The following is a 27,324-nucleotide window of genomic DNA, read 5'->3' as shown; positions in this document are numbered from 1 at the left end:
ACTGTACCTGTGGGTAGACTCTCGGCTCTGCCACTGTACCTGTGGGTAGACTCTCGGCTCTGCCACTGTACCTGTGGGTAGACTCTCGGCTCTGCTGGAAGTGCCTTTCCTTCTCTTCCTCTGGAGAAGCCCCTGGGGTTTGCTCAAGGGCTGGCTCGGACACAGCTCTCTCAGAGAAGGAGACATGACTCGTCCCTTCTGGCCTCCACTGACTTCTCTCTGTGCGTAGCACCATCTTGTATCCAGTGTGAGTGGTTATTAGTTTTCTCCTGTGCCCAGGGTAAAGACAGGGTTTTGTTCTCTGTATTTTAGTACTGGACCAGTCACTAGAAGGCATAAAAACCATTGTTTAGTTTAAATAGCCATCTTTGGGATCTGCCAGGAGCATTAGGTCTGAGTAGTCTTGGGAGGTTTCTGGTGGGTTTGGACGGCTCATCCACCTCCTTGCGTTCTCTCTCCTTCACCCTGCTACCACAGGGGTCCTGGGGCGAGGACTCCTTGCTTATGGGTGTGGCTGGGAACCTGTGCTTGCTCTCTTCATCCCACAGGACAGCTGAAGGTGTGAGGTGCCTTTTAGTCAGTCAAACAGAAGTTTCCAGAAACAGTTGCAGACTAGGACTGTGTTTTGCTCCAGGATGGACCATGAATTACTACAGGCTGTCCCAGTTCCTAACAGGATGGATTGGGAGTCTGCTGTGTTGCTGAAGGCAGGAGAATTCAGGGAGGTAAAGTTCTGGACTTGGAGGTCAGAAGCAGGATCACAGAATGCACTGTGTTCTGAGTCTTTCTGGTTTGTGGTTAAGCCCTGTACAAGGTCGGATGGGAAGGTTGGAGCCCTTTTGCCTTCAGCCTTCCTCAGCGGGCAGAGCTCAGAAACTTGTGCACACATTTCACAGGCATCGTCTCGGGTCTATGCTTCTGCTCCTATCAGAAACGTGACTTTACACCGATCTGTGCAATTCCGTTCCAGCATTGTGCAGTGTTCGGGTTTTCCTGCCGTTCCTATCAGTGATAGGGATATCTGTGATATTGAAGACTGTGCACTTTATCCTCAGTACGTGAACTTGTTCAAACCCCATGACATCACTGTCTCCGTCCCACCAAGCCATCTACCAGTACGGCTGCTCACACTTGCCTGCACTGGGTGGGGTTCTCCCCATGCTCAGGTAAAGCTCGGCCCTGGAATCCACTCTTCACGCAGCATGTTTTGGCACAAATATAGCTCAAAGCAAACAAATTTCTTTTCCAGGCCTGGAGAATTCGACAGCAGTGTGTGCTGTTGCAGGATCTGACCACTCGGCCTCATTAACAGGTGGGTACCAGCCGAGTGTGCCATTCAGATGTCTGCTGTGACCTGGCATGAGGCTGAGTCAGAGTTTTGCGGGGGAGGGTATAGATTTTGGAGTGGGAGTTTGGTACCGCTCTAGGTATAATTTTAGGCACAATTGCTTTAGCTTTTGAGACCGTCTCTTCATCTGGAACATACTTTCTGGGTAGCTGTAAGAACTTAGTCGGATGGTACATATAAGTACTCACGTCAAGCTTCAGCTCATTGCTCAGCCTCTGAGTTCTCTCAATTATACAGGGTGGAAAAGATTATCTTCCTCTTGGGGAAACTGTGATGGGAAGATCAAGAGCTCAACCCTAAATTTATATATAGCCACGTACTGCTCAGCGATGGGGGTGTCACTGCCTGAGCATGGGGGGGATCCAGTCTGCTGCACACCCAGGCCGTGTGGTAGCGAACCATTGTGTGGCTCATTGCTGATGAAGTGTTAGCGAGCGAGAGTTATGGCCGTACAGCATACCGCGCTTTCGTTTGCTTTTGAGACGGTCTCACTCCGTAGCCCAGGCTGGGTTGGAATTCACTATGTAACCCAGGATGGCCTCAACTGTACTGAAATTCTCCTGCCTAAGCCTCCTGAGTGCATGGATTGCAGGTGCAAATGACCTCACTAAGGATGCACATTCCTTTCTAAGCCATTTCGCTGTCTAATGCAACTTCTCACACTCTCCGTCTTCCTGTCTGTCAGTTTAAGTTTATTGACTTGTGTTGATCTGCTGCCGCTCACTTCGTGTATTTATTGTCCTGTTTTCTTTCCGTGTGTTTGCCTACTCTATTTACCTTTATTTCTGTTTTACTTCACCTTCATCCTTATAGCTTTCCATTTGACTTGTTTATTTGCACGTATCTGTATGTAACTTTATATATAGTCTCTCCTTTTTCCTGTTTCATTTCTTTGGTNCCCCCCCCCCCCNCTAAGCATCCATCTTTCTTTTTCTTTTTCCCTCTCTCCTCCCCTTCCTTTCTTCTTCCCTTCCCTCCTCTTTTCCTCCTTCCTTCTTTCTCTTCCTCCTTCCCTCCCTTCCTTCCTTCCTTCCTTCCTTCCTTCCTTCCTTCCTTCCTTCCTTCCTTCCTTCCTTTTCTAGACATAGTCTTGTGTAACCCAGGCTGGCCTCAGACTCAGTAAGTAGATGAGGCTGGCCTCAGACTCAGTAAGTAGATGAGGCTGGCCTCAGACTCAGTAAGTAGATGAGGCTGGCCTCAGAACCCCAGATTCTTTTGCTTCCATCTCCCAAGTTCTAGGATTACAGGCATCCTCCGGCACACTCAGCCTTTACACTGCAGTTTCCTGACTGTCTGACTATCAGTGCCAAGCCTGTGTGTATAGGTAACCCAGTGGCCTCTCCTCAGGATGCCGTGTATCACTTTCTCAGGAGGGAAGGTGTCCTGCACCTGCACCTGTCTTGTACCTGGCACCTGGTCCTGCATCTCTTCTAGAGACAATGTGATTGCAGGGTGCAAGTGCCTTGCTCCGCCCACAGCCAGTGATGAAAGAGACATCCCTGGAGGAGTGAGACTACATTAAGCTGCCTTCTTTTTCTGTCCTAATTGATTTGAGATGGCTGGTGGTATGCAAACTTAGAAATTATCAAATTACCTGCTAATGTCAATTAAAAAAAATGAACAAAAACACGTGATTACTAAATTTATTATTTCCTACATGGCCACTTTATGGTGCCATGTTTAATACATAGACTGGATTTTTTTTTTTTTGGTGGATCTATAATTTATATATGATATTCACCACTTTAAAGTGTCCATTTAATCATTTTTAGAATAGTCACCAAGTGAATTGGATTTTGATATTTCAAAAGTGAGTTAAAAATTGTCAAGATTAATGGCCCTCGTTTCTCATCTTACTCAGGCTGTTAGCACATGGGACTCTGCTCTGTGGTCTTTAAACCTCTTCCCTGGAGTCCTTGTAGCTTATGTAACCATTTGGCACTGCAGCAGAATTTAATTTTACCTGCTGATGCAACAGCGTAACTATCCCCACGGCAAGACAGTCTGTCTTTCAAAAAGATGGTTTAGATATTCTGAGCCACAGAGGCTCCACACCCATGGCGCCTCTGTGGCTCTCCAGCGTCTACTGGGTTGACACTGTGTGGGGTGAGGGGCGTTGTCTTTGCCCTCCTTTAAGGGATGAAGGCTGGAGGCACATCGTATATCTGTAGGATGCCAGTGATGGAATCTGTGTCACTTACACACCTTCACCTTAGAGGTGAAGAAATGGGGCATGGCGTGCTGTGCCCAGGGTGCCACAGCGAGTGAGTGACAGAGGGAACTTGGAGATTCCTGAGCTATGACTGTAATCATCCTATTTGGCCTTTGATGAGTTTTAGGGAGTATGAGACCACTGTAGGGCAAGCAGTACTGTGAACTTTATCAGGAACTCGGCAGACGAAACAGGCCTGCCTCCTCGTCCCTTCACTGGCTGTGTGTGAGTCCTTGTTAGCCAGGTGATTTTGAAAAGCCATTTAACATGTCCCAGCCTTGATTAATTTATCTTTTGGGACAGTGCTGTATAATGGGATGCGAGCTGTCTCACAAAAGCTAAAATAATGAAATAGGTAAAATTAATCTTATTAATAGATATTTTGCTTAGACTGTCCAAACTCTTATTTATGATACTAGGAACATTGTTAAGTATGTTTCCTGTGTGCCATCTCTGTGCAGTCCGTTGAGTACTTTCATGTGGGCCATCCACACTTCAGGTGTGACTAGTGTTTAGTCCCACTGCAGGCCTAGGGAGGCTCACAGAGGAGCTGCAGTCTGGTATCTCACTGGCTGACTTACAGCTTTGGCTTTCATTTTGTTTGACCTTTGTCTAAACTTTTTCTTTGAATTTTACTTTTTAGACCGGCATGTGCTCTCTGGTTGCCACGGTCATCCACCAGTTGCTCCAGTAGGCAGTGACGTCAGTTAGGCCAGCAGCCCTCCCTTCCCAGATTCAGCTGGTGAAACCAAGACTTGGAGAGGAAGTGATTTGTCCAAGGTCAATAGCTAGTTAGCAGATCCAGGAATAGCAGCCAGAGTCACTTGACTCTTCATTTGATTCCTGCTCCTGTTACATCACCCTGCCAGTCACTTCTGCCTCTATCCTGAGCTTGCTGTGAGGCTCAGATGAGCTCAGGGGCCTCACAGATGGGCAGTGGTAGCTCATTCTATTCCGTGGCCAGTGAGCACAGTGAAATAATCTCATTTTAAAAAGGTTTAAGCTAAAATACCATACAGTTTTTCTTTGGCAGTGTCTCCTGTAGTCCAGGTTGGCCTTGAAGTTACTGTGTAGCCAAGGATGACCTTGAACTCCAAATCCTTCTGCTTCTACTTCCAGAGTTCTGAGATTATAAGGATGCACCAGCACACCTAGTTTATGCAGTGCTGGGGGATTGTGTGAGCTAAGCACACACTCTGCCAACTGAGCTACATCTCCAGCCCCCAAATAGCGTGCCTTCTAACCTGTTATAAGTATTTCTTTCTTTACAAAAAGTAATATAGGCTTATATTTAAAAAAAAATACAGAAAATGGGCTTGTGAGCTGGTTTAGTGAGTAAGAAGGTTTACTGTGCCAGTGTAAGGACCTCAGTTTGAGTCTCAGCAGTCACATAAAACGCATTGTGTAGAGTGGAGACTCGGGGGTTCCTGCGGCTTCCTGACCCAGCTCCAGCTTCGGGGGAGACCTTGTCTCAGAGGAATAAGATAAAAGTAACAGAGCAGGACACATGATGTTCTCTGTTCATGGGTACATGCAACTCCCTCAACCCCCAGGCATGAGCATGCGCACGCATGCATGCACACACACACACACACACACACACACACATTACATACACCAGGCCTTGCTTATGTACAGAATTTTGTAAGTTACATTAGATCACTCTACCTAAATTTTGTATCGTGCATGGCCCCACTAAATGCTGTGGTATCAGTAGGAAACAATCCCTTTTAGCTGTTTCTTTTTCAGAGTTGTCTCTTACCCTCCTGGGTCATGTTCCTTACCTCCCATTCACCTCTCTTTCAGATACAGGAGAGCTGTATGTCTGGGGCCGTAACAAGCATGGGCAGCTGGCCTCCCTCGCTGCGTTCCTTCCTCTGCCCCAGAGAATAGAAGCACATTGCTTTCAGGATGAAAAGGTCACTGCTGTCTGGAGTGGCTGGACACACCTGGTTGCAAAGACAGGTGAGGGTGCAACAGAATTTTGGATTGGTGAGAGTAGCTATCTACTCACTAGGACTTAGGGTTGAGGACTCGGGGCAGGGTGGGAGGACTTTAAGCGCTGGAGGACCTGGCATCCCTTCTGCCACCGGCTAGGTGTGGCTTTTCCTCGATGGATTACAGCTTTGCACTTGGAAATGCAAGGCTGCATTGGTGATCTCATTCTGCTCAGGAGTCCTTGAGGTTTTGAGAGGGCGTCCGTGACCGTCAACATGACTGGAAGATTGGTCCAGGGTACCGCTGAGCCTTTGCGTTGTCATGGCTGAAAAGATGCCTTTATTTTTGTTTCCACCTGATCTGAGTTAAAACAACCTCAGAAAGTATTGGTAAATATTTCAAAGTGAGTCATAGCTGGCATGACATTCTGTGTTAAACTTGGGGTTGACTCTCCTGCACTGTAGACAGTGATTGAGCCCTCCTGTTCCTTTAGGAACCGCATGCCTGGATGGTCTGGGAATCTTCATCTTTCCATGGCTTTCGTCTCTCCCTTACATCAGGCCTTTCTTGACCGTCATATCCCTTCTTGGATTTTGGCTTTTTCTGGCCTCTCTCACCCCTGCAGTCCAGGAGTGGCTGCCGGTCTGCAGTTTCTCAGACAGTTCGATGTCACAGCAAGGCCATCTGAGCCTCGGGAGTTCCCTGGCTTTGCTGGCTCCATCACAGGCTCCCAAACACTTTTTGACTGCTTTTCCAGAAGTTTCTGGCTCTCACAGGTTTTGTCTTAGCTTCCACTGTCTTCAGTAGGTCACACCTGCTGTGAACACTTGTTCTTATAGATCTGTGAGCATTTGTATCTGTGGTGCTTTTAATTGGCCCTTCCAAAGTGTGATGAATGGTAGCCTGGCTAAGGGGAACACATAGTAACCTTGACATTGCCAGGTTGGAGGATGCTCGCAGGAAGGGAAATTGTTTCTTCCCTTAAAGAGCTTCAGATTGCATGAACCTAGTGATAGAAAACTCATCTGTCCGTCTATCCACCCACCCACCCACCCATCCATCTGTTTGCCCATCATCCATCCACCTGGAAGTGGCAAGGTCTGTTTATGGGCCCCTTACGAGAGGCAGACCCATATCAGAGCCCAGTTCCATTCCAGTATGAGACATGCAAGCACAGAGCCAAGTACGGAGTGAAAAGTAGCGAGGCAGTGAGCCCTGGCAGCAGGCTGAGTAATTAGGTGTGAACAGGTGGGCGGCTATGGGTAGTCTTCACATAGTGCAGTCAGCCAAACGCGCCTGCTCCCACACAGGGGGAGTCTGGGTTATCTCTGTACCTGGCTAAGTGGCTAACCAGGAAAGACAGAAGTGGCTCTTCTTTGAAATGCTGTCGTGGAAGCGGACCTCGTGTGGGGCCAGCGGCCCAGCCCTGGGGTTGGGGGTTGGCAGCTGCATTCTTGATGGCGCTGAGTCAGTCCAGCTGCTTGGGAGCTCAAGCTTCAGGTTTCCACGCCCACTTGAGAGCATGGCTTTTTTTTGTTTTTGTTTTTGTTTTTTTTTTTTGTAACAGTTCAGCTGTTTAATTAAATTGCTACTTCAGCTTGCTTGTATCTGTACCTTGCTCTGTTCCCTTTTCTCCCAGGTCAAGAATGGCTAAAGGCTGGGTGTTTGAATATCTGGGTGTTACACTGAATTGGGGGTGAATGGGAGCATCCTGATTCACCACTCTCTGCTCCTTGCAGCAGCCCTGGCAGCCCTGGCCCGATGTCATTGAGGAGAAGCACCCAGGTTTCCGTTTAACCAGACTCAGCTGCTCACAGTGATGGGAATGAATTTTCCTTGCAGGGTCATCAGTAGAAGGGGTTGTTTGCCTCTGGCTGTTTCTGAAGCTCCAGGAGAGGACGGCAGCAGCAATCAGCTGCTCATGTGCAGGCCTTGGCTGTGTAATCCTAACCCAAAAGAGTTTGTGCACAGTGACCATGTGTCTCCAGAGTCGTGGGGCGGGACAGGACACTTTGCCTTTCTTCTCCAAGGTCTCAAGATTAGCGCTTCCCCAAGAGGTGACTTTTGTCCAGCAGTGGACATCTGCATTGGCTGGAGACATTGGTGGCTGTGACAGCTGGGGCTTGTCACTGACATCCAGTGAGTAGAGGTCAAGGGTACTGAGTGTAACCTTGCAAGATGGCAAGGCGCCCCCAGCTTGGTACAAGAGATGGATGCAATCCAAGTACCTGTATTGTCAAGGTGGAGACACATGGCTTGGGACTGGCGTCCCCACGGGCAGGTGTGTAGCCAGGGCAGTTTGGATGGCAGCAGAATAACTTCCCAGATGGTCTGTACAGGACTGCAGACGCACTCTCTGCCCTCAGTCTGCTGCCCGCCTGCAGGTTTGCAGTGGAAAAATACTTTTCTGTGTTAGTCAGAGGCCCTTGGAAAGAGGCCAGGAGAACCTGCTCTAATCTGGGAGCGTTGGCAAGGGCACCTGTGTCTCAGGCTGGCGAAGCTGCATTCTAGAAAGCTTTCCTGAGCCGCTTAACGCTCCTGTCAGGTCTCAGGAACTTCCTGGGGCCCCTGCATGACTTTATCCGGGCTCGGTGACCTGCGGCTACCTCACAGATGCTAAGTTTCCTGACTAGAGATGGTTTACAAAGCTGGGTGGCACCGGTTGGTGTTTTCCTGGTTTGGTGACACGTCTAAGCTATTTTACACACCCTAGCCACTCATCTCTCACCGGGGATGGTAAACGTTCCTGTCTGCCTCGTAATGTGGTTCTGGGGGTGTGGACAAATGAATCTGTGAACAATCCCAAAACGTCTACCCGGGGATGCTCACCTGAGCTTGGGATATGTAAGCCGATTCAGGGTTTGGTCTTGTTTTTAGAAGCGCTGCGGTTTTAACAGGGTCTGTGGCAAGATAGAAATCAACTGTATTCTCACCAAGGGCTCCTCGGCCAGGCCTCTGCTGCTCAGGCTGACGGCAGCTAGGCTCCCTGAGGTCTTTCACCCACGTGCAGCAGGACAGAGGTGTTACTGGCTTAGCGAAGCTCTGGAAGCCTTCTTGGCCTCCTAGGTATTTTTACCTGTTATTTTAACTTGATCCTCCGTGGTTCTCTTCCCAGTCGTCAAGTGTTTGTCCTATTTGCTTAACGTCTAGGCTGTACATTCCTTGGGAGCTGTGTTTCATTTTGCTCATGCTCCATAGTAATATTCTTTCCTTTCAGTCAGAAGATGAATGTCATGTCATGTGTGTGCCTGGTGTCCCCGGGCTGCCACACAGTAGGTGTTCAGTAGATCACTGCCTAGTGACTGCATAAGGCAGGAGGTAAGCACAACCTTGAAGTTGGACGGACCCAGGTTTATGCTCGGCTCTCCCAGCCTACTGATAGTGTGGCTGTGGGCACCTGCTTCCGGCTTCTCCCCTCCCATCCCGTTGGTTCGTCGCCATGATTACCTTTTGTCCTTGTGCCACTGCAGCCCTCCCCTTGTTTTATTTGTTTGCTTATATGTATCAGGGTCACTTCTGATCCTCTTGCCTTCTTTCTCCTAAGTGGTGAGGGTACAGAGCTCCCTGGTCTAGCAGTGTTTCTTCTCTGTGAACAGAGGTCTCTGCGGGACCCTGACTACCTCTGGGTAGGTAACAGGTGGAGCCAGGTTGTCCTGACGTGTGTGGAGATAGAAAGGCTTACCAATGCCAAGTGCTGGCTGCTGGCAATTTATTAGAATTTCAAGGGAATGCTCTTCCCAGGTCCCAAACGTTATTGTGGAGTCGGTCAGGATGTCTAGAATCCTTTTCTTTCCGGAGGCTGGAAGCTTTCCCCGAACCACGCAGCATCCCAAAGTAGTTTTGTGGTCTCAGAGGGGTATGGATTGAAAACATGAAGCCAAATGCAGAGTTCTCTGACATTCTGCACTTTTCTGTGTCACTCAAGAGAGACCTGGAGTACTGGATGTTATAGAGTCAGAGATGGAGGAACAGCCTCCTCACTTAGAAGGTGAGACAACTAAAACTAACCAGGGAAACAAGACTTGGTAGCAGCCCTGGAATCCCAGGTCAGTTCTGTTGCCAAAGAAACCTCTCCTCACCGTCCTCCCCAGTCTTAGTAATATTCTTTATGATTTTCTTTCAGACTTATTTTTGTATAGATGGATGTTTTGCCCATGTGTACATATGTGTGCCATGTGTGTACCTGGTGTACCCAGAATTAATAAAGGAGGTTGGATACCCTGGGACTAGAGTTGTAGATTATTGTGAGCCACTGTGTAGATGCTGGGAACCAAATCTGGGTCCTCTGTAAGAGCAGCAAGTGTTCTTAATCACTAAGCCATCTCTCTACTCCCCTCTCCTTAGTAATATTCTTCTAATTGAGATATTTTCCTTACTTCTCTAAAGACAGGGACCATATGTTGATAGGACCTTTTAGATTTTCTTCAAAAAATCACAGACCAGGAAATCCTTGATTGCATTTGATGTGTGAGCATCAGTGAATCCCAAGCCCACGTTGGTTCACATTGAATGGAGTTTATACCCGGTGATGATTTTTCTGTTTTGGGGCCAAGATCCCGTCCAGAATAGGTTGGCAGTATAAATGTATACTCCTTCTTTGGGGCCTTACATCATGAAGCCTCAGTGGACCTTAGGGAGGTTCTAACCTTGTGGGTCTATTTAAAGCAGGTGGTTTGGGATTTGTGATGCTTGCCTGAGCTTTTAGACCTTTGAAAACTCCACAGTTGATAGCCAGATGGAACCCAGAGGACACTTTTGAGGTGGGTCAAAGCCATAAGCACTTATCCTGGAAGCCCTAGCATGCCCACTGGGGGTGGGAGCTCAGTGAGTATTTGGTCTTACTTCAGTTTGGAGGCTGAGAAACTGGGAATGGTGGTTCAGGGAATAGGTGGAGGAAAAGGACCAGAACTGAAGCTTCACGACTCTCAGTCAAGTGCTCCTTTTGGCCCTGTCACTCTCTTGTCACAGACAGTGAGGTGTGGCTTATGTAAACCCAGGAGCCTGGCTAGGCTTGCTGGTTCCTTCTATACGGGAACCTGTGCTTCCGGAAAGCCCTGCTGCTCCCTGGAAGAGCACAGCCCAACCCCCAAGTGGATATGTGTATGGACAGAACCTGAGGATGGGGTGCAAAAGGCCATGCAGTGGTCACGGGGCGGCACTGCTCCTTTCGTATTACAGCAGCAATCCCATGGACTGCTGTCACTGTATGTCACTATAAAGTGTGGTCACAGGTATTTTCCTGCAGGAAGTTGGCAAGTGGAGAGTTCTTATGCTGATTTCCCAGGGGAGTTCCCAGTTGATGGGTTGTATCGCCCTGGTTCATGCAAGTGGGCAAAACTTAGCTTGGACTCGCTCCTTTTGTTCCCATGTGTCACCGAATGCTCTGACTTCATAACTGAGCTGCATTTATTCTTCAGAGACGCATCTTTCTCTAGCTTTGAGCAGTGGGTACACAAGCATCCAGGAAGGACATGTAGTTATCTTGGCCCCCTTAGCATTTGTCTATGGGATGCGGAGTGTGTGGACCCTGCACTGTGCTGTGGAACGCAGGGGACTCTGATGTCCAGAGCTCCCTTCAGAAAGCTTGTGGTTGGATGAACAAATTAAATATTTAGTAGATGAATAAAGAGTGTGGTGGGAGGCCAGGGGAGTGGCCAGGACACCAGGGGCTTTGGGGTTTCTGAGAGATGCTGTGGCGTGAGTCGGGAGGGAAGGGCAAGCGCTTGCGGTTGGGCTTGGGGAAGGTCACACTTCAGTAGGTGGAGTGTGTACGAGTTGGTTCTCTCGACTTTTCCTTTCCTCTGGTAAGACTCCCAGGCCCCCAGCTCCTCTTTTACCTTGTGGCCAGTAGGAGGTCTCAGACATCGTGGTCTTTTTGCAACAAAATGATTATGCTTTATAGCCTTTTGAGGGACAGCAGGGAGTGAGCATGTCGCAGCACTAGGAAAGGCCAGAGGAAAACTGGTAGGGCCCAGGTTCCTCCTGTTAGCGCGTGGGACCTGGGGATTGACCTCAGGGGTCAGACTTGGTTGGAGGCCGGCGCCCTTTATGTCGCGCTATCTTGCTGGCCCCGTAGTTATTCTTATGGCCATCCCAGTTCCATCCTGTGAAAATAAAACCGGCTTAAGGAGTAACCAGCATAGATATATGTGTCCAGATGACGATTGTCATGCCATGCACAGCTGCCTGATTTCTAATGACAGAAACCAATGAAACGAAGGGGGATGGGTTGAAAGAACTCAGGCACAGTCACATGCTAGAGTGTCACACTGGCATTCACAGGGGTACTCAGGAGACTTAATGCCAGAGGGATAGCCTCGCACGGTACTTTCTAATTCTCAGCTAATGTTGTAAAAAGACTAGGAAGAAATATACCAGAATATTACCTCTGATGGGTCTGATTAAAGTGCATTTTTATTTTCTATGCTAGCAAGACTCTTAAACTCTCTGGCTCCTCCTTCATTCGTGTGGCCAGTCAGAGGTTGTAGACATTATTCTTTTTAAATTTTACTTTATTTATTATGTGTGCTGAGGGTCAGGGGGAATGCACACGTGGATGGACAGATCTTCCCGGTCTGATGGTAGCCTTCGTAAGGCTATTTCAAAAGGAAAGTGAAAATGGCTTACTCTTTCAGGCCAGGGGACGATCCCCCCTGTCAGCGAGTGAGCGCAGTGAGGATGCCCTTGACGAGTCTCCTCCCTGGACCTCAGTTGAGAGGTCACACGGAGAAGAGGCAAGAGGCTGTAGCAGGAGGCGGGAAAAGTGGCCTCTATTTTTGGCTCAGTCATGAGTCAGCGATCAGCTTAGGCTCCTTTGGGCATCCGTGAGCCTTTGTTTCCTCATCTGCAGAGGGGAGTTGAAAGTCATGAAAGGTCTCAACGCTCCAGAGTGCATCTGTTCCCAAGGACAGAGGGTTCCTTCACTCTTGTGGGGACAGCTGAGGGACTGAGCCGGTTCCTGGGCTCTGTCTTCCTTGGAGTTGGGTACCTTTGGCTGAAGGCCAGTGCCGGGTGGGATCCGGTGGGATCCGGTGGGAGCATGGCTAGCTAGCCACGCTGGGAGCGGGAAGGGACTTCATCTGGCCACTAGAGGGCAGCATTGTTTGATTACAGTCCCTTGAGGAGCCTTGGCTTGCGTGCAGGATTGATTCATTTTAAAGGAAAAAGGACTTTGGAACACACTCTACAAAACATAAATAAATACATAGCAGCTGTGAGATGACAGGGGGAAGGATAGCAGAGTGATCTGCTTAAAGCCACACATTGCTTTTTTTTCCCCCCTGCATTTTTTCCCCCCTGCATAGCACAGAAGATGGCTGCAGACAGAGCCAAGGGTATGACATGTGGCCCTATAAAGAGCAGGCATGTGCTGTGAACCGGAGGATCCAGCAGCAGATCGTTGCAGCTCCTCTGGCTGGGTGCGGTGAGGCCTGGGGTCAGGTTCCTGCCTGTAGAGTGTGGTGGAGTGTAGGACACGCATGCTGCCCCGTCTTCCTCCATCTGATGTCTGCGTAGATTAAGACCTAGCTTGTGCTGGGGTCCTAGAGCTGTCTCAGGAAGCTCCTGCAGACATTCTTGCTACCTGCCCTCCAAGGTCCGAGGATGGCAACGCTTTCCAGCGAGTCTCTCCAGCTGGTGTCCAAGCTGTTTGGGTTCATAACTGTTTTCCTGGCTTTGCAAGAAGTGTTAGCAACATTGTGTTCCCACCTTCCAGAGGCTTCCTTTCTGCTTTGTTTTCTCAGCCCTGAGCTAACTTTAGTTTTGATCTGCAAGTGCCCACTTGCCCTAAATATTGTGGTAAAGTAAAATTGTGTACTGTCCTGGGAGCCTGGCAGCTGGGCAACCTTGGGCAGGCCACTTCCTCCCAGAGAGCTGCGTCATTTTTGCTAGAGGCGAAAACCTGGCATTGTTTTTTTTTGTTTTTGTTTTGTGTTTGTGTTTGGCAATGGATACCCATTGATCTGTGGCCTGGAACACTGCAGGGTGTGTCCAGCGGTGAAGAAAGAGCCACCTTTAGAGTAGGTACAGTCACCCAAGGGGCATGCCCAGTGCTTGCCTAAAGCCAAGGGCAGCAGGGTCTGCCCACCAGCAGATGGCAGCAGTGGGCAGGCAGACAGCCTTGGGGACAAGGTAGGTGGTGGTGGTGGGGGCAGCATTCAGAGTAAGAATTAGCAAGGTCAGAACTGAAGGGACCTCAAATCCTCTCTGGTCTTTGCTCATGAGAGGAGCTGAGGTTAGCTCTTTAGCTGGCTGCCCTATGGGAGAGCCGGAGATTGGGAGCTGAGCTAGAAACAGGGTGGGGACAGTATAGATGCAGATTTCTTTTTCTGTCTTGATTCCCACCCACCTACACACAGCATGGGCAAGGGGCTCTGTTTTGACCAGTACCTCCTCTCATTAGTTCTCCTTAAGGTCAAGGCTTCCAAAGTCTTGCTGGAGACAGGCTGCAGAGAGTAACACCCAAGGTTGGAGTAGGGGACCGGTGTTTGCCAGGCACCCGACATACACCAGCACTCTGCCCAGTTCTGGTTTGCCACGTACAGATTCCTCGTCGTGTCCTGAGCTAGGATTCCCTTGGCCCTGGGCTCCAGATGCAGTCCGGGGCTTAGCAGGGTTGAGCTACCTTTCCAAAATAGCACAGTTACTTAAGAAACAACGTGGACCTGTGAGCCCCCCTGTAGGTCTCACCTCTCACCACGTGATTTCCCCTCGCTGTGACCTCACTGGGTGTGTAGCGAGTGACTGTCTCAGTTTAGATGGACTGGATGGCTTAGAAATAACAGAGCCTTATTCCCCAGAGTCCCGAGTCTAGGAAGTGTCATCCAAGTGCTGGCAGTTCCTCCCTGAGTCTACTCTCCTGATTCATAGGCAGCCATGGCCCCGACGTGGCAGAGGGGCGAGTGCACCGAGTGCGTTCATGAAGACCCCACCCTCGTGACCTTGTCACCTCCACAGACCCCACTTCCTAGCACCATCACGTCAGGGCCAGTGTTCCAGCCTATTGTAGGAGGATGCTGATGTTCAACCTCTCACAGTTTCCTAGATCTTAGGAGGGCTGGGAGGAACGGAGCTGAAGATGGTAGAAGGAGGATTGTTGTGGCAAGGCCATCGGCCCCGCTCAGACTCCTTGCTGGCCTGGGAAGGGCTCAGAGGTCACCGGCGGAGGCTTGGGAGCCATTTGAGGAAGTCTCCTCTTTCCTGGTGAGGATTGATTTGTTCCAGAAGCTCTCAGAGTGGCCAGGCTGTAATTTTGTTGTCATTTTTAGGATCTTGACACATGACACCGTGCTTTGCCCTTTCTCTGAGACCTTGCAGTGTCCCTCTGGAGCTCTCTGATCAGTGACAGCCAGTTCCCTCAAGTGACTCAGTGTGTGCCAAGAGGACAGTGGCCCATTTTGAGGAATCTTGGAGGAATCTTCTCCTTTTCAATCTGAGAATGATTTTACCTTAAGAATCTCTGAAGGGTGATCTCCGAGTTCCAGTTTGTAGTTGCTGGCACCCAGGGCAAGTCATTTAGCCTCTCTGGGCCTGCATTTTTCTCCCTGTAAAATGAGAGCCATGATCATAACTTCTCTGCTCCACAGGGTTGGGCGGTTCACTTATTCATAGTTTCTGTCTGCATCCTTTCACACACACATACACACACACACACACACACACACACACACCCCTGCATTGGCTGAGGTTGGGCAGGGTGTTCCCAGCAGGAGGAGGCCAGTCTCTACAGTGGGAGTGCACTGTGGTGTCCTCTGCTTGTTGTAGGCCAGGCAAGGTGGGAAGTCATGGGACACGTGCAGGTGAGGTAGAGGGGTCCTCATGTGCTGCCAAAGCGATGCTGGGGGTGGGGGGTCCCCATGAGGGACTGGGTCTATGATAATTAGGGATTGCACAAGGAAGGGCCCTGCCTCTCTGGCTCTTACAGGCTCTTCTGCCCAGGCTCCAGCCATTGGCTCAGAGTGAGGTGCACTGGACTCTACTCGAGCCCTCTCCTCCAAGGGTTGGGTAGCTCTTAGTATCCATGACCCAGGCTAAGACTGGAATTTTCTGGCTCCCTGGTCTATCTTCTGGTCATTTAGCAAGCCATCATATTTCCTTTCATTTTGAACATTTTATTACTATGTGGATGTGTATGTCTATAGGGGGTGAGGGTGTATATGTGTGAGCATGTGTATGCCATAGCCCACACATGACACATACAGAAATCAAAAGACAACTTTCAGAAGCCAGAGTTGTCTTCTACAGTATGACTCCCTGGGATGAACTCAGGTCATCAGGCTTGGCAGCAGGCACTTTTACCCACTGAACCACCTCGCTGGGGCCTTGGAAGTCTCTTAGAGACTTAAATGATAGGGCTTTTCTCAGTAGTTCTCTGAAGAGGGGTGTGTGTGTGTGTGTGTGTGTGTGTGTGTGTGTGTGTGTGGGATCCTCATTTATCAAGGTGAGTCATTTTGCTAGGACTTACATACATCATCTCTTTAGTGCATATGGCAATGTTGCCAGGTAAGGGTCACTCCCATCTGACCTGTGAGGAGGGGAGGGTCAGAGAAAGCAGCCCCTGTCCCAGTTACTAGTCCTCATTTTGCTCAGTGTCAACTACGAGGGTCACTGTCGTCTTTACAACTGTGAGGGTCAGACACGATGCCAGATGTGCAAGGGCCTGCATGGTTGCCAGGGCCCTGTGAGTGGGTAGGAGTGTTTAGACATCTGGTCCCCAGCTATATTCTTACCTTGAGTTTCACGTGAGCCTCCCTGCCTGGTTGACGGAAGACTCCCTCCCACCTTTTGTTTCTTCTCTGTACACTCTCCCTTTCTGGTTGCTGCTGTCAAGGGGTCAGTTCTGTTTTGTTGTTTGTTTATTTATTTATTTATTCGCCATTTTGGTGAAAATACCGAGTTTTGACGATATCTCATCTTGGACTGGACCACCAACCAAATAGTACACGTGGATGGACCCATGGCTCCGGCTGCCTATGTGGCCTTGTTGGACATCAGTGGGGAATGCCAGGGCGGGAAGGCGGGAGTGGGAGCACCCGTATAGAGGGAGGGTTAGGGGGATGGGGTAGGGGGTTTCTGGAGGGGAGACCTGGAGAGGGGATAACATTTGAGATGAAAATAAAGAAAATATCCATAAAAAGAAAAAAATAATAACAGCCAAAAAAACCCCAGGGGCATAGGGAAAGGATGGCTTGTCCCCATGTTCTCACAGCTAAGGGACAGCAGAAGCAGGATCAGACCCCAGCGGGCCCTGGCCCAGCACCTCTCTACTCCCTACATTGCCACTTTACAGAGAGGCTTCGAATGCTTTGCCTCCCTTCTGGAGGAAGAACCTAGTTTAATAAACTTCATTATCCTGGCCCCTTATGTAACAGTGCTGTTTCCGGGTCCTGGCAGATGGCCCATAGTAACAGGGCCTTGCTGATTTGGTTGGAGCTGAGCCTGTGACAGGAAGACTCCCAAACAGCAGGTGTCTTTCTCAGTCCCTGTCCGCAGGCAGGAAGAAGTCCGCTCTAAAGGGGCTGCCGCAGCCCTGCTGCTAATGCCTTCTGCTGGGACCAAAGGTGACCACCAGGTGAAGCAGTCTTAACCGGTGCCCAGACTTTACACAAGCCACACCAGTGGTTTGGAGGTTTTTGGCAGGTGGGATGCTGGTAAAGGGGGTTCGTTCTGGGCCTGAGGGACAAGCGGGAGCAGAGAGCAGAGCAGCAGTTGGATTAGCAGGTTGAGATGAAGTCATGCCGCCCCACCATGAGCGTCCAAAGCCCAGTCTTTGAAATGATTCCAAGGACTCCAAGGCTACTAGAGATCCTTAAACACAGTGGGTTCTCAGTGGCCCCCCTCCGGTGGTGCTCTTTGCTGCCCCTGCTGTGGCAAGTCCCTACACCACTAACAGTGCAGCGTCTGACTCTCCCTCTTTCTGGGTCCTCAAGTGTGGAAATGGGAGAACGTTACACCATCAGTGAGCTTGCTCTGTTCGGAGTGTACTACATCTTTTACATCTGTCTCTCTTAGAGAATCCAGGACAGTTTCTCAGGGTAGAGGTTAGAGTCACGTAAAGAAGCACAATATGAAGTCATATCCACAGGGGTCTCACTGTTGCTCATACATCAGCATCCCAAGGTGGGCTCTTGCCCCTCCCTGCTCTTTGCCTACTCAAAGAATGGACAAGAGCCATTGTCTTCCCCATAGGAGGATTCTAACTAGGTCTCTCATTTACAGGAAGCCAGCTGCTTTGGGGTAGCTGAGGGTATAGCTACTGTATCTAGGGGAGTGTCTTGAGTTCTCAGAAGTGAGGTGCTGACTTCTCACACACTGGGTATGCTGTACAGTGCTCACCGCCTCTAGCCCGCTTTGTCCTTTGTCCTGGTCTGTGAGGACTCAGGCTGGTCTGTATGGAGAGATGTGTGTCCGCCACCAGCTGCTGAAGCTTTTGCTGGCAGACCACCAGCTCCTTTCTGCATGCCCAGGCATGCCTGGGGGCTGCTCCCAGGCTGCTGTCTCCCAGCTCCAGCCTTCAGCTGTGGCACCGTGTGTCCCTGTCATTAGCGGAGACAATGGCCTTCCTGGCAGCTGGGCACAGTTCTTGGCCTTTTTTCTTTTCTTTTCTCTCACTTTTTTTTTTTTTTTTTAACTTCAGAGATGGAAACTGCTGATAAAGTATTTCTAATGAACAAAAACTGATGGTGATACCCAGGGCTGGGAGCCTGCCTAGGCATGAAGAGGAGATCTTGGAAAGGATTAAGGGGAGTGTGTGTGTGTGTGTGTGTGTGTGTGTGTGTGTGTCTTTCCATTGCATAGTCTATGAAGCTCCCAAGGAGCCATTTCTAGGAGATGAGCAGTCAGGGGTAAGCATGGATCTCATCTCCCTGCTTCCTTGCGGAGAAGGCCAGGAATCTCGTGGGGAATGGGCCAAGGGAGGTGGTGGGATTGTGGAGAGACCCAGCTGTAGTTCTCTGAAGCTGTGTCTGGCCAGTGCGTGCTGGGACTCAGGTAGTTGGGGCCCTTTTCTTAGATTTGCCCTGTTTGACCTTGGGAACACCGATGTCTGTCCTTTCTGGGATGATCGGGCAGGAAGTGCTTTGAGGCCCCGGTTTTTTGGTGGACGATTATTTGTGAGGCTGGCCTAAGGGTCAAGAACTTTGGGCTTTGCACCCATGAGCCCTTGAGACTCACATGTCCATTGCTCTCTCTCCAGATGAGCAGGGCTCTGTTCTCAGTGTGGAGTCCGTAAACGTGGACTCCATTCCTGTTCTCCAAAGCCTTCTTCCAGCCTGTCTTCCTAGTGAGTGGGGAGTCCACTGGGAAGAAACAGACTAGAGTCCTGGTTCTGGCTCTGCCAGAGCAGCCTGTGTCCTCGGCGGATCCCCGCCCCCCTCCTTAGCCCCAGTGTCATTTTCTCTAAAGTCCAGTGTTGAGCCTCATTTCTTGCCTGATCACACTGCGTGCCCCCCTCCCCCAGCCCGAGCCTCCTACCAGCTTTGTTGAGGGTGTGATTCTTAGCTGCAGAAGCCCCGAGGGTATAGTTTCCTTTCTTGTTGGGAGGGAGAGAAGCAAGATTTTTTTTTTTTTTTTAATTACACAGCTAAGATTAGGCAGCAATCTACATTTTAAAGTGTTATTAATAAGAATCTAAAAGTGTTGGAAGAAGCTGTGGTATTTGAATGTGGAATGAGTTGGGAAACATCAGCGGAGGCACTGGCCTCAATCAGGGCAATTTCTTAGGGTGCTAAGTGGCTTCCAGGTGTGACCAGCAGGCTCTTGGGCTGTTGGACCTTCTACCCTTGAACCCCAAGGGTCAGCAAGCCCAAGGATCCAGAAGAGACATCATAAAGCCTGATGGCCCAAGGTCTTCAGAACAGGGCTTGCGGCTTTTTGGCTTCAGAGAATAATATTCACAATGTCTCTAACACATATACTGTGTTTGGACTTTGCTAAGTGTGTTAGTGTTTATTGCTGCCTTTTATCATGGGCCTAAGGGGCAAACTAATGCTTCTGTGTGGGTTGGCCAAGGCTTTCCAGATTAGGGTTCTTCCTTAAAGAAAGGTGGCATTTGAACAGTACAGAATGTATACATGTATCAAACATCGCGTGATGCCCTACAAACATTAAACAGTTTTTATGTCAGCTAGACAAGCAGTTTTTAAAGAATCGAGGAGGAAGAGTGGCGGGAGAGGGAGGGAGGGCAGAAAATGTGGTTTGCCGTAGAGAAGCTCAAGTGTATGGCTAGAAGTCGGGGCTGGTCTGGGTTCTCTCATGCTGCCTGGTCTCTGTTCCCACTTTATTTCTGAGAGGTTCATTAAACAATTCCCCATATGTATGTTTTGTGGGCTTAACTGTCTTCCATCGGAATGGGAGCTTCATGAGGGGAGGGGAATATGTCTGTGTTCAGAGCAACAACACTTGGGACAGAGTAAATGTTTATTCTGCATCAGTGTTCAGGGGCCACAGCCCATCAGAGTGGGGGACAGCATAGTGGCTGGGTCTGTACTGTGGGAAGCTTTCAGCACAGTTCTGTGGACCAGGAAGCAGAGAGATCTGGCTAAGAGTTGGGCAGCGTTATACCCTCAAAGCCTACAGCGCAGTGACCTGGTTCCTTCAGCTCAGTCCACAATCTCCCAAGACACCCAGAGACTAAGTGTTCAAATACATGAGTCTTGGGGATGCTGCACATTCGAGCCAGACTACTAAATGAGTTAGGACTGGGTTTACTCCATGGCCTTTCACGGGTTTGAAGGTTTGCTCTCTCTTGTTTTTGTTTGGGACCGTATGTGTTACAGTTGGGCCTGCAGCTCAGTCTGGTCCATCACGACTGTTACTAAAACCAGTGGTGAAGACAAATTAGCTTTCCGTAGTGCCTGTGTGTTGTGGGACTCTGAGCTCTGTCATGTGGGCCAAGAATGAAGATTACTCCATAGCCTGGTGTTCTCTGTGCCTCTAGCCCAGATAAGTGTCTTTGGGACACCAGGTAAGTGTGCTTGAAGAAGAGGCTGTGTGCCTAAATGAACAGCGAAGCTGGGGTCAGATGGGCCCCATCTGAGGACAGTGACTAAGAAAGGTGCCTTTGCTGCCAGGTGACTGAGACCCATCCTCTTGTTACTAAGACAGGCACTGGCTTGGAGTCTAGGATCAAACCTCTCCCTGGGTTTTTATCTTCTCATCTCCAGTTTGAGGGTCAGTCTACTCATCGGGTGCTTCTGTGGATTACGTGTGACAGTCTGTATGGCAAGGAGTGAGTGCCTTCAGAATATTTGCTTTGATATTACTGATGCTGTCCCACTTGTTAGCTGTGTGATTTTGAGTAGGTCATTTAACTCGTGTGATTTGTTTCTGTAAAGTGGGAGACACATGGATCAGTGTCACCGACACAGAGCCCCAGTGTCAGCGCCCCAGGTATCCCAGGCTGGCTACAACTGCTGTGTAGCCTAGAATGGCTTTGAAGACCGCCCGTTTTGCCTTCAGCTCCCTTGTGCTGGGATTATATATTGGGATTACAGGCATGCCCTGTTTTTATGTGTTGAAGGGATCAAACCCAGGGCTGCATGCAAGCTAGGCAAATACTCTGCCAACAGCTGGGTCCCCAGACCAAGAGTCAGTCTTGTCAGGGTAATTAAATTCTTCCCAGGTGCTCTTTGTAGGGTTCCCTTTCCTTTGTAGTTGAGAAAACCACAAATGAAAGTTGTCTTCTTATACTAACCCTTCTTATGTGATATTGTTCCTAATGTGATTTTGGAAATATGGGGAAATTTTGCTAAAATTAGGATTTATCATTAACTCTCAATTTTTTATTTGGATTACTAATTATAAAGATGGCCTTTGAAATTAGAGAGAATGTCTCATTTTATGACACTGATCAGCCTGAAGAATCTCAAGGTGTCAGTAAAGTTAAATGACATGTGACTCATTTGACCTTGGAAATTTTTAGCCACCATTATTGAAGTTTTATACCTGCATGTGTCTGAGACGTTGTCTGAGCCCTCTCATTCTATGGGTGCAAAAGTTGGGCTTTAGAAGAGAACGGGGCCTCTTGGAGGCCAGGCAGCCCAGGGTCAGGATGCAGGTCACAGGAGTCATAGACCAAAGCTTCCTCCCCTCTGTTCCTCTCCCTCCCCTTCCCTCTCCTCCTTCCTCTCTCCTTTGCCCTCCTCCACTCCCTCCCCTTCCTTCTCTCCCCTCTTAGCTCCAGCTCACCTTGCTTTACAGCTCCTCCCCATTAGCCTCCTTCAGTCTCTGCTTTCCCAGCTGTAGTTGATGGGTACCATTGGCTTCTTATGTGCCACTCACTAGGTAGAATCTCAGAGGAGGAGGAGGAGAGAAGGAAAGAAGGAAGGGAGGGCAGGAGGAAGGAAGGAAAGAAAGAACGGAAGGAAAGGAAGGAAAGAAAGAAAAGAAAAGAAAAAAAAGAAAGAAAGAAAGAAAGAAAGATAGAAAGAAAGAAAGAAAGAAAGAAAGATAGAAAGATAGATAGATCCAAAATCTTATGATGGAGCCTCCTGTGTTCCTCTTCATGACGTTAGTGGCTTTGACTCTGAAACCGATGCTTGAGGGGTGGAGTCGGTAGAAGTTTTGATGAGTTGCTAACAGTTGTAGGTATAACCATGGGCATCCTTGATCAGGCTATGTCACTCAGTTTGGGAGGATAAGAGTGACAGTGGCTCATATTGCCATATTACCACTGCCTTAGTCACTGTTGCAGTGCATTTGTTGTTCTATTGCTGTGGAGAGACGCCGTGGCCAGGGCATCTGTTATAAGAGAAAGCATTTAACTGGGGGACTTGCTTACAGTTTTGGATTAGTCCATTATCATTCCGGTGAGGAGCATGGTGACAGGCAAGGCTGGAGCAGTCACTGAGAGCTACAGAGAGAGAGACAGAGACAGAGACAGAGACACACTCTGGGCTTGGCATGGTCTTTTGAAACCTCAAAGCTGTACCCTTCCCCCACTGCCCATTGCTACCCCAAGTAACACACATCCTCCGACAAGATCACACCTCTTAATCCTTCTACTTCTCTCATAAAGTTCCACTCTCTGGTGACTAAGCCATTTAAATATATGAGGGGGGCATTCTTATCCAAACCATCATGACCGCCATGGGCTGCCGGGAGGTGGGGCGGCGCTGTCATTACTGTTCTGCAGATGGGATAATATATAAGGCACGCAGATTGTTGGGCCAGTGGTTGACAAAGCCCTGTGGGGTGAAGGAGGGATGAGTGGAGAGATGGATAGGAAACAAATATTTCTTGAATCCCAACCTTGTGCCCATTCCTATTATCATGGGTTTGGCTTTCTGGAGGAGACAGACATTAGCCTAGCAGCTCCTCTAAGGCACATTCACTTCTCTGCTGAGATAAATGCTCTCAGTGCTGTGAGGAGTTTCTGTAGGTTGCTGCCTGGATACATCAGGTCTGGGTTAAGGTGTGAAGGGGGACAGGGATTGACTGAGTGCGGTTTAGCCAGGCCTTGGGGGAGAGGATGGCACAGAGGATGGAGGGCTGTGAAAACATCAGGGCGCATGGGATGGAAGCTGCTTAACTTGCTTGCTGGCACCCTTTGCCTGACCCAGGGGATGGTACCAGGTCACTCTTAGGTGGTGTCTTGGGTTTTCTTTTGCTTTGATAAAATATCATTACAAAAACTACTCTGGGGAGGAAGGGTTTGTTTGAGCTCACTGTTCAAGTTACAGACCATCATGGGGGAGTCAAGGCAACAGGCACTTGAAGCAGCTAGTCACATGACACAGGAAACATGGGCAAGTGTTCAGGTTGTCCTCTCCATTTGATGTAGCCCAGGGAAAAGTTCTGCTTACAGAAGAGTGGAAGCCCCCCCCCCCCTTACCTTCCAAGGGCTCAGCGTGAACTCACTCAGAAGTCACTAGTAAGCAGCTAATTACAATCGGAGCATCACAGACAGTGGCTTTTTTTGTGGGCTCATTCTAGAAGGTCTCGTAGCTTCCTGGGTATTTGAACTGAGAGGGCCAAAGAGAGAGGTTGGGAGGCCTGGTCTTTGCCTGAGCCATGGGTTTTCTTTGGCTAATGTGGAGTTCTTATTAAAGAATATATGACTGTTACTCTCACCCATCTTTCTTGTCACTTCAGGACCCACTTCTCTGGAAGCAATGCCTCTTTCTGAGGAGCTCGGTTGTATTACAGTGCTTCTGGAAGCAGCTACAGACAGTGCCCAGCGTCCAGACAGTGCTGGGGTGGTGTGGGATGGGGCAGGGTGGGGTGATGCCAACAGAGCTTTACCACCTCCACCTGTCTGCACAGGACTCCCCATCCCTTTTTTTCTTTGCTTTAAGACTGGATCACCATGGGTAGCCATGGCTGGCCTAGAACTCACTATGTAGACCACATTGGCCTCAGACTCATAGATCTGCCTGCCTCTGCTCTCTGAGTGCTGAGATTAAAGGCATGTGCCACCCCATCTGGGTCCCCACCCTCCAGCTTTGTACCTGGTTATCTTTCTCCCTCTTAAGGCTATTTACTGCTTGACAAAATGTTTGCAAAAGGCCCGAGGACAGTTAACTAAGGACAGTGAGATCATCCCTCATGACCTTTATAGCCGAGACCTTGTTCTTCCATCTTTGCACTTCTTCTACTTTTAATGCCCCCCAACCCCCTAGGTATGAAATCTCAGTGTGGTGGTTTCTCTTTCTCTTTCATATCTAATGTGGGGTCAAGCCCTGACAATTTCTCTCCCTTTCCTTATTTTTCTTCCTATGACTTCAACCCCACTGAGGCCCTGGTGTATCTGTTTCCAGGGTAGTTTCTTTCTTCTCACTAACACATCTGAGGGTTGGGCCCAGCACCAGGTCCCATCAGTACCTCTCTGCCTCCCTCTCAGGACTGGGTGGAGGGCTAAACACTGCAGTCATCGTGCAGAGGCAAAGTGCTTAGCACAGTGCCCAGTGTGCTGTAGGTGCTGTGAAGTGACACTTCAGGACACAGGCAGTCCTTTGCCAGGGGGTTGCCACCCCAGGGATTCTTTTCAGGACTCCCCATACCCGCTTAAGTCCTGTAGTCTGCCCAGGTCAAGTTGCAGTGACCTTTACAGTAAACCTGAGGGATCGGGGTATGATGTGAGTCTTACCACTTTCCTTACATTCTTTTACATTTTCTAGTTTTTATCTCTCTATATACATGCGCATGTATATATGTATATGTATGTATTCTATACAGGGTCTCACACTAGAACTCCTTATGTTGCCCACCAAAGCTTGCCTGGACTTTAAACCAATCCTCCTGGCTGCGATGACAGGTGTCAGCCACTGTCCTGGGCTTATCTTGTATATTCTAAGATAAGGACACATAGCCAGAATTTATAAATGATGAAACACAGTGTACATTTTAATAATGTCACTGAAAGTACATATATTAGCTGGAAAACCTTATCATGGAAAGCAACTGAATTTAGGAACCAGGTGAGAGCCAGTCTCCTCACCTGGCCTTTCCCTGTGCCCAGGTGAGCCTGGCAGTCCTGAAGCCCAGCCTGCCCCGCCGGGACCCTCCTTCATGGTCCTGCTCCAGGTGGAGCCTGTGGATCTCTCTCTTTCTTGCTGCTGTCACATCCTCCTCATTCCCTAGTTTGTGTCTTACCCACAAGTTCACCTTAGATCGCATTTGTCCCATCACCAGAGGTGTTCCTAGTTCCAGCTTGAGTGGCATCCCCCTCCCTGTATGCTCTCTGTGGTACTTAGCACCCGCCCTGCCTCTGCCGATACCTATGTGCCAAGACTTGACTCTGTGCTGTGGTTCTGTGTCTCTTCCATGTGGATTCTTCCGTGGCCATATCTTTAAACTACGTTTCACTTGCTGACTTCATTTTGAGCTGTTTTGGCATTTCTCACTCATTTATCATTTATCTGTAGACACATACCTATACTTTTTAGATGACATTAATATGTCTATTTTTTAATCACAGTAATGTGCAATTCTTTACTCCATGGGAAAGGTTCATTTCCTAGCTCTGTGATCTAGATCTTCTTGGGTTTGACAGCTTAGGGGACATGTCTATATCTGCTGTGCATTAATGAACTTTTTTTTGAACATAGGTTATTTTCTTTAACTCCAGGTGACATAAAGTCATGGTCTATGTGCTGAATGCATGGTCTATGTCCTGAGTTCTGTGTGGCCTTCTGCTGGGTCCTGCTGGGGAGTCACTGTGAGGCATATAGAGCAGAGCACTGCTCCCTCACACGTGGAGTCATGGTTGTAGAGACCATCAGACTCAGGGCCAGAAGACAGACATCTTTTTAAAAAGACTTTAGAGTGGTGTGTGTGTGTGTATGTGTGTGTGTGTGTGTGTGTGTGCATGCGTGCACATGTGTTATATGGTGCAAGTTCCTCTGGAGGTCAGAAGAGAGCATAGATCCTTTGGATGGATTTACAGGTGGTTGTGAATGCTAGCCTGATGTACTCCTAACCACTGAGCTGTCTCTTCCAGCACCATGGTTTAAACCTTGGTCCTGTCACCTGCTGCTTGAATTCGATTGAGCTGTTTAACTTCTCAAGTCATTTCATTATCTTAGTAATCTGTGTCTCTGTCGTGAGGCTTCACTGGGATAGAGTCTTAGGACGGAGCCTTCTTCCTAGAAGACTGCTCCTTACCGTCCCTTTAAGAGAGGTGTCTGCTCCCTCCTTCCGAGCCCTCGTGTACAGTGTATTGACTGTAAACAGACTCACAGGAGGTTGTACTGAGCGTGGGTTTGAGGCTGAAGGCTGAACATCATGTTGAGTTGGCCTGATTTCTGGCCTTGTCTCTTCTAGAATGTCTATGGCTTCCCCAGAGAGTATGAAGATTAATTAGTTAATCTTTGTAAAGTGCTTTGAAGGTGGAAAGTGCTATGTAAGTGGAATGGTTGAATTGCTATTGGAGATGTAATAATAATGGCACCATAATCTGGCAGTCTTGCCTGTTTCAGACATCAATAATCAATAGCAGAAAGTTCCAAGATGTTTTGCTTGATTTGAAAGAAAGGATATGTGTGCGTTTATGACAGCACAGTTCTTTCTGTGGTCCTGCTGATATTCAGTTTGGTACTTCTCCCCAGCTTAGGGATGCTGGAGTCCTTTAAGGAGAAATGGTTGGGGTTGAGGCAGAGAGGTGGCTCAGTCAGTAAGGTGCTTGCTGTGCAAGCATGAGGTCCTGAGTTTGATTCCCACACAAACAAGAAGCCAGGCCCCATCGTGTGTTTCTGTGATCCCAGTCCTGGGGAAGCAGAGATAGGAGGGTACTTGGGGCTTGCTGGCTAGACAGTGTAGCCAAATCAGCAAGCTCCAGGTTCAATGGGAGACCCTGACCCCCCCCCCCACACACACACACACACACACTCACTCGGAACTTTCCTGCTAAGGCAGTCTGATAGTAAATTCTAACCAGCTTAGGTAGAGGGGCAGTTGGCCAATGTCTGCTCTTCTGGTATCCTGGGTATCCTTAGGTAGAGGGGCAGTTGGCCAATGTCTGCTCTTCTTGTATCCTGGGTATCCTTAGGTAGAGGGACAGTTGGCCAATGTCTGCTCTTCTGGTATCCTGGGCACAGACTATTCTCAGTCTCATCCACATAAGTGAGGGAAGACTGCTTCATGATTATATAGTGATGTGAGCCATAACAGATGCAGTGTGGACCACTTAAAGAGATGCAGCTTCTCCATGGCCCCCTGAGCAGGGCACTTCTCTGAGCTTATTGTTGAAGAATACAAATGGGGTCAGTTTCATCTTTTCTGGGAAAGTTGAGGGTTCAGGAAAGGGTTCATAGGGCCAGCAGTACATGTGCTAGACTCAGCAGAACCGTAACTGCCAGGTTCGGAAGGGCAGATGGAGCGGGCATGTGCT

At 49.0% G+C, this 27,324-nt stretch overlaps 1 protein-coding gene across 1 annotated transcript in view; it reads left to right on the top strand.

Moving 5' to 3' along the window:
• Sergef (secretion regulating guanine nucleotide exchange factor) overlaps positions 1–27,324 on the top strand; it is a 197,903-nt gene that overhangs the window by 20,766 nt on the left and 149,813 nt on the right. The window contains exons 7-8 of the mRNA XM_021210718.1: positions 1,250–1,312; positions 5,367–5,525. Coding sequence (XP_021066377.1) covers positions 1,250–1,312; positions 5,367–5,525 — 222 coding nt within the window. The remainder of the gene's footprint in view (positions 1–1,249; positions 1,313–5,366; positions 5,526–27,324) is intronic.

This window comes from Mus pahari, chromosome 1, assembly GCF_900095145.1.
Source record: "Mus pahari chromosome 1, PAHARI_EIJ_v1.1, whole genome shotgun sequence".
Lineage (NCBI taxonomy): Eukaryota > Metazoa > Chordata > Mammalia > Rodentia > Muridae > Mus > Mus pahari.
Note: the sequence above shows the minus strand (reverse complement) of the source record. Positions and strands in the feature narration are given on the sequence as shown.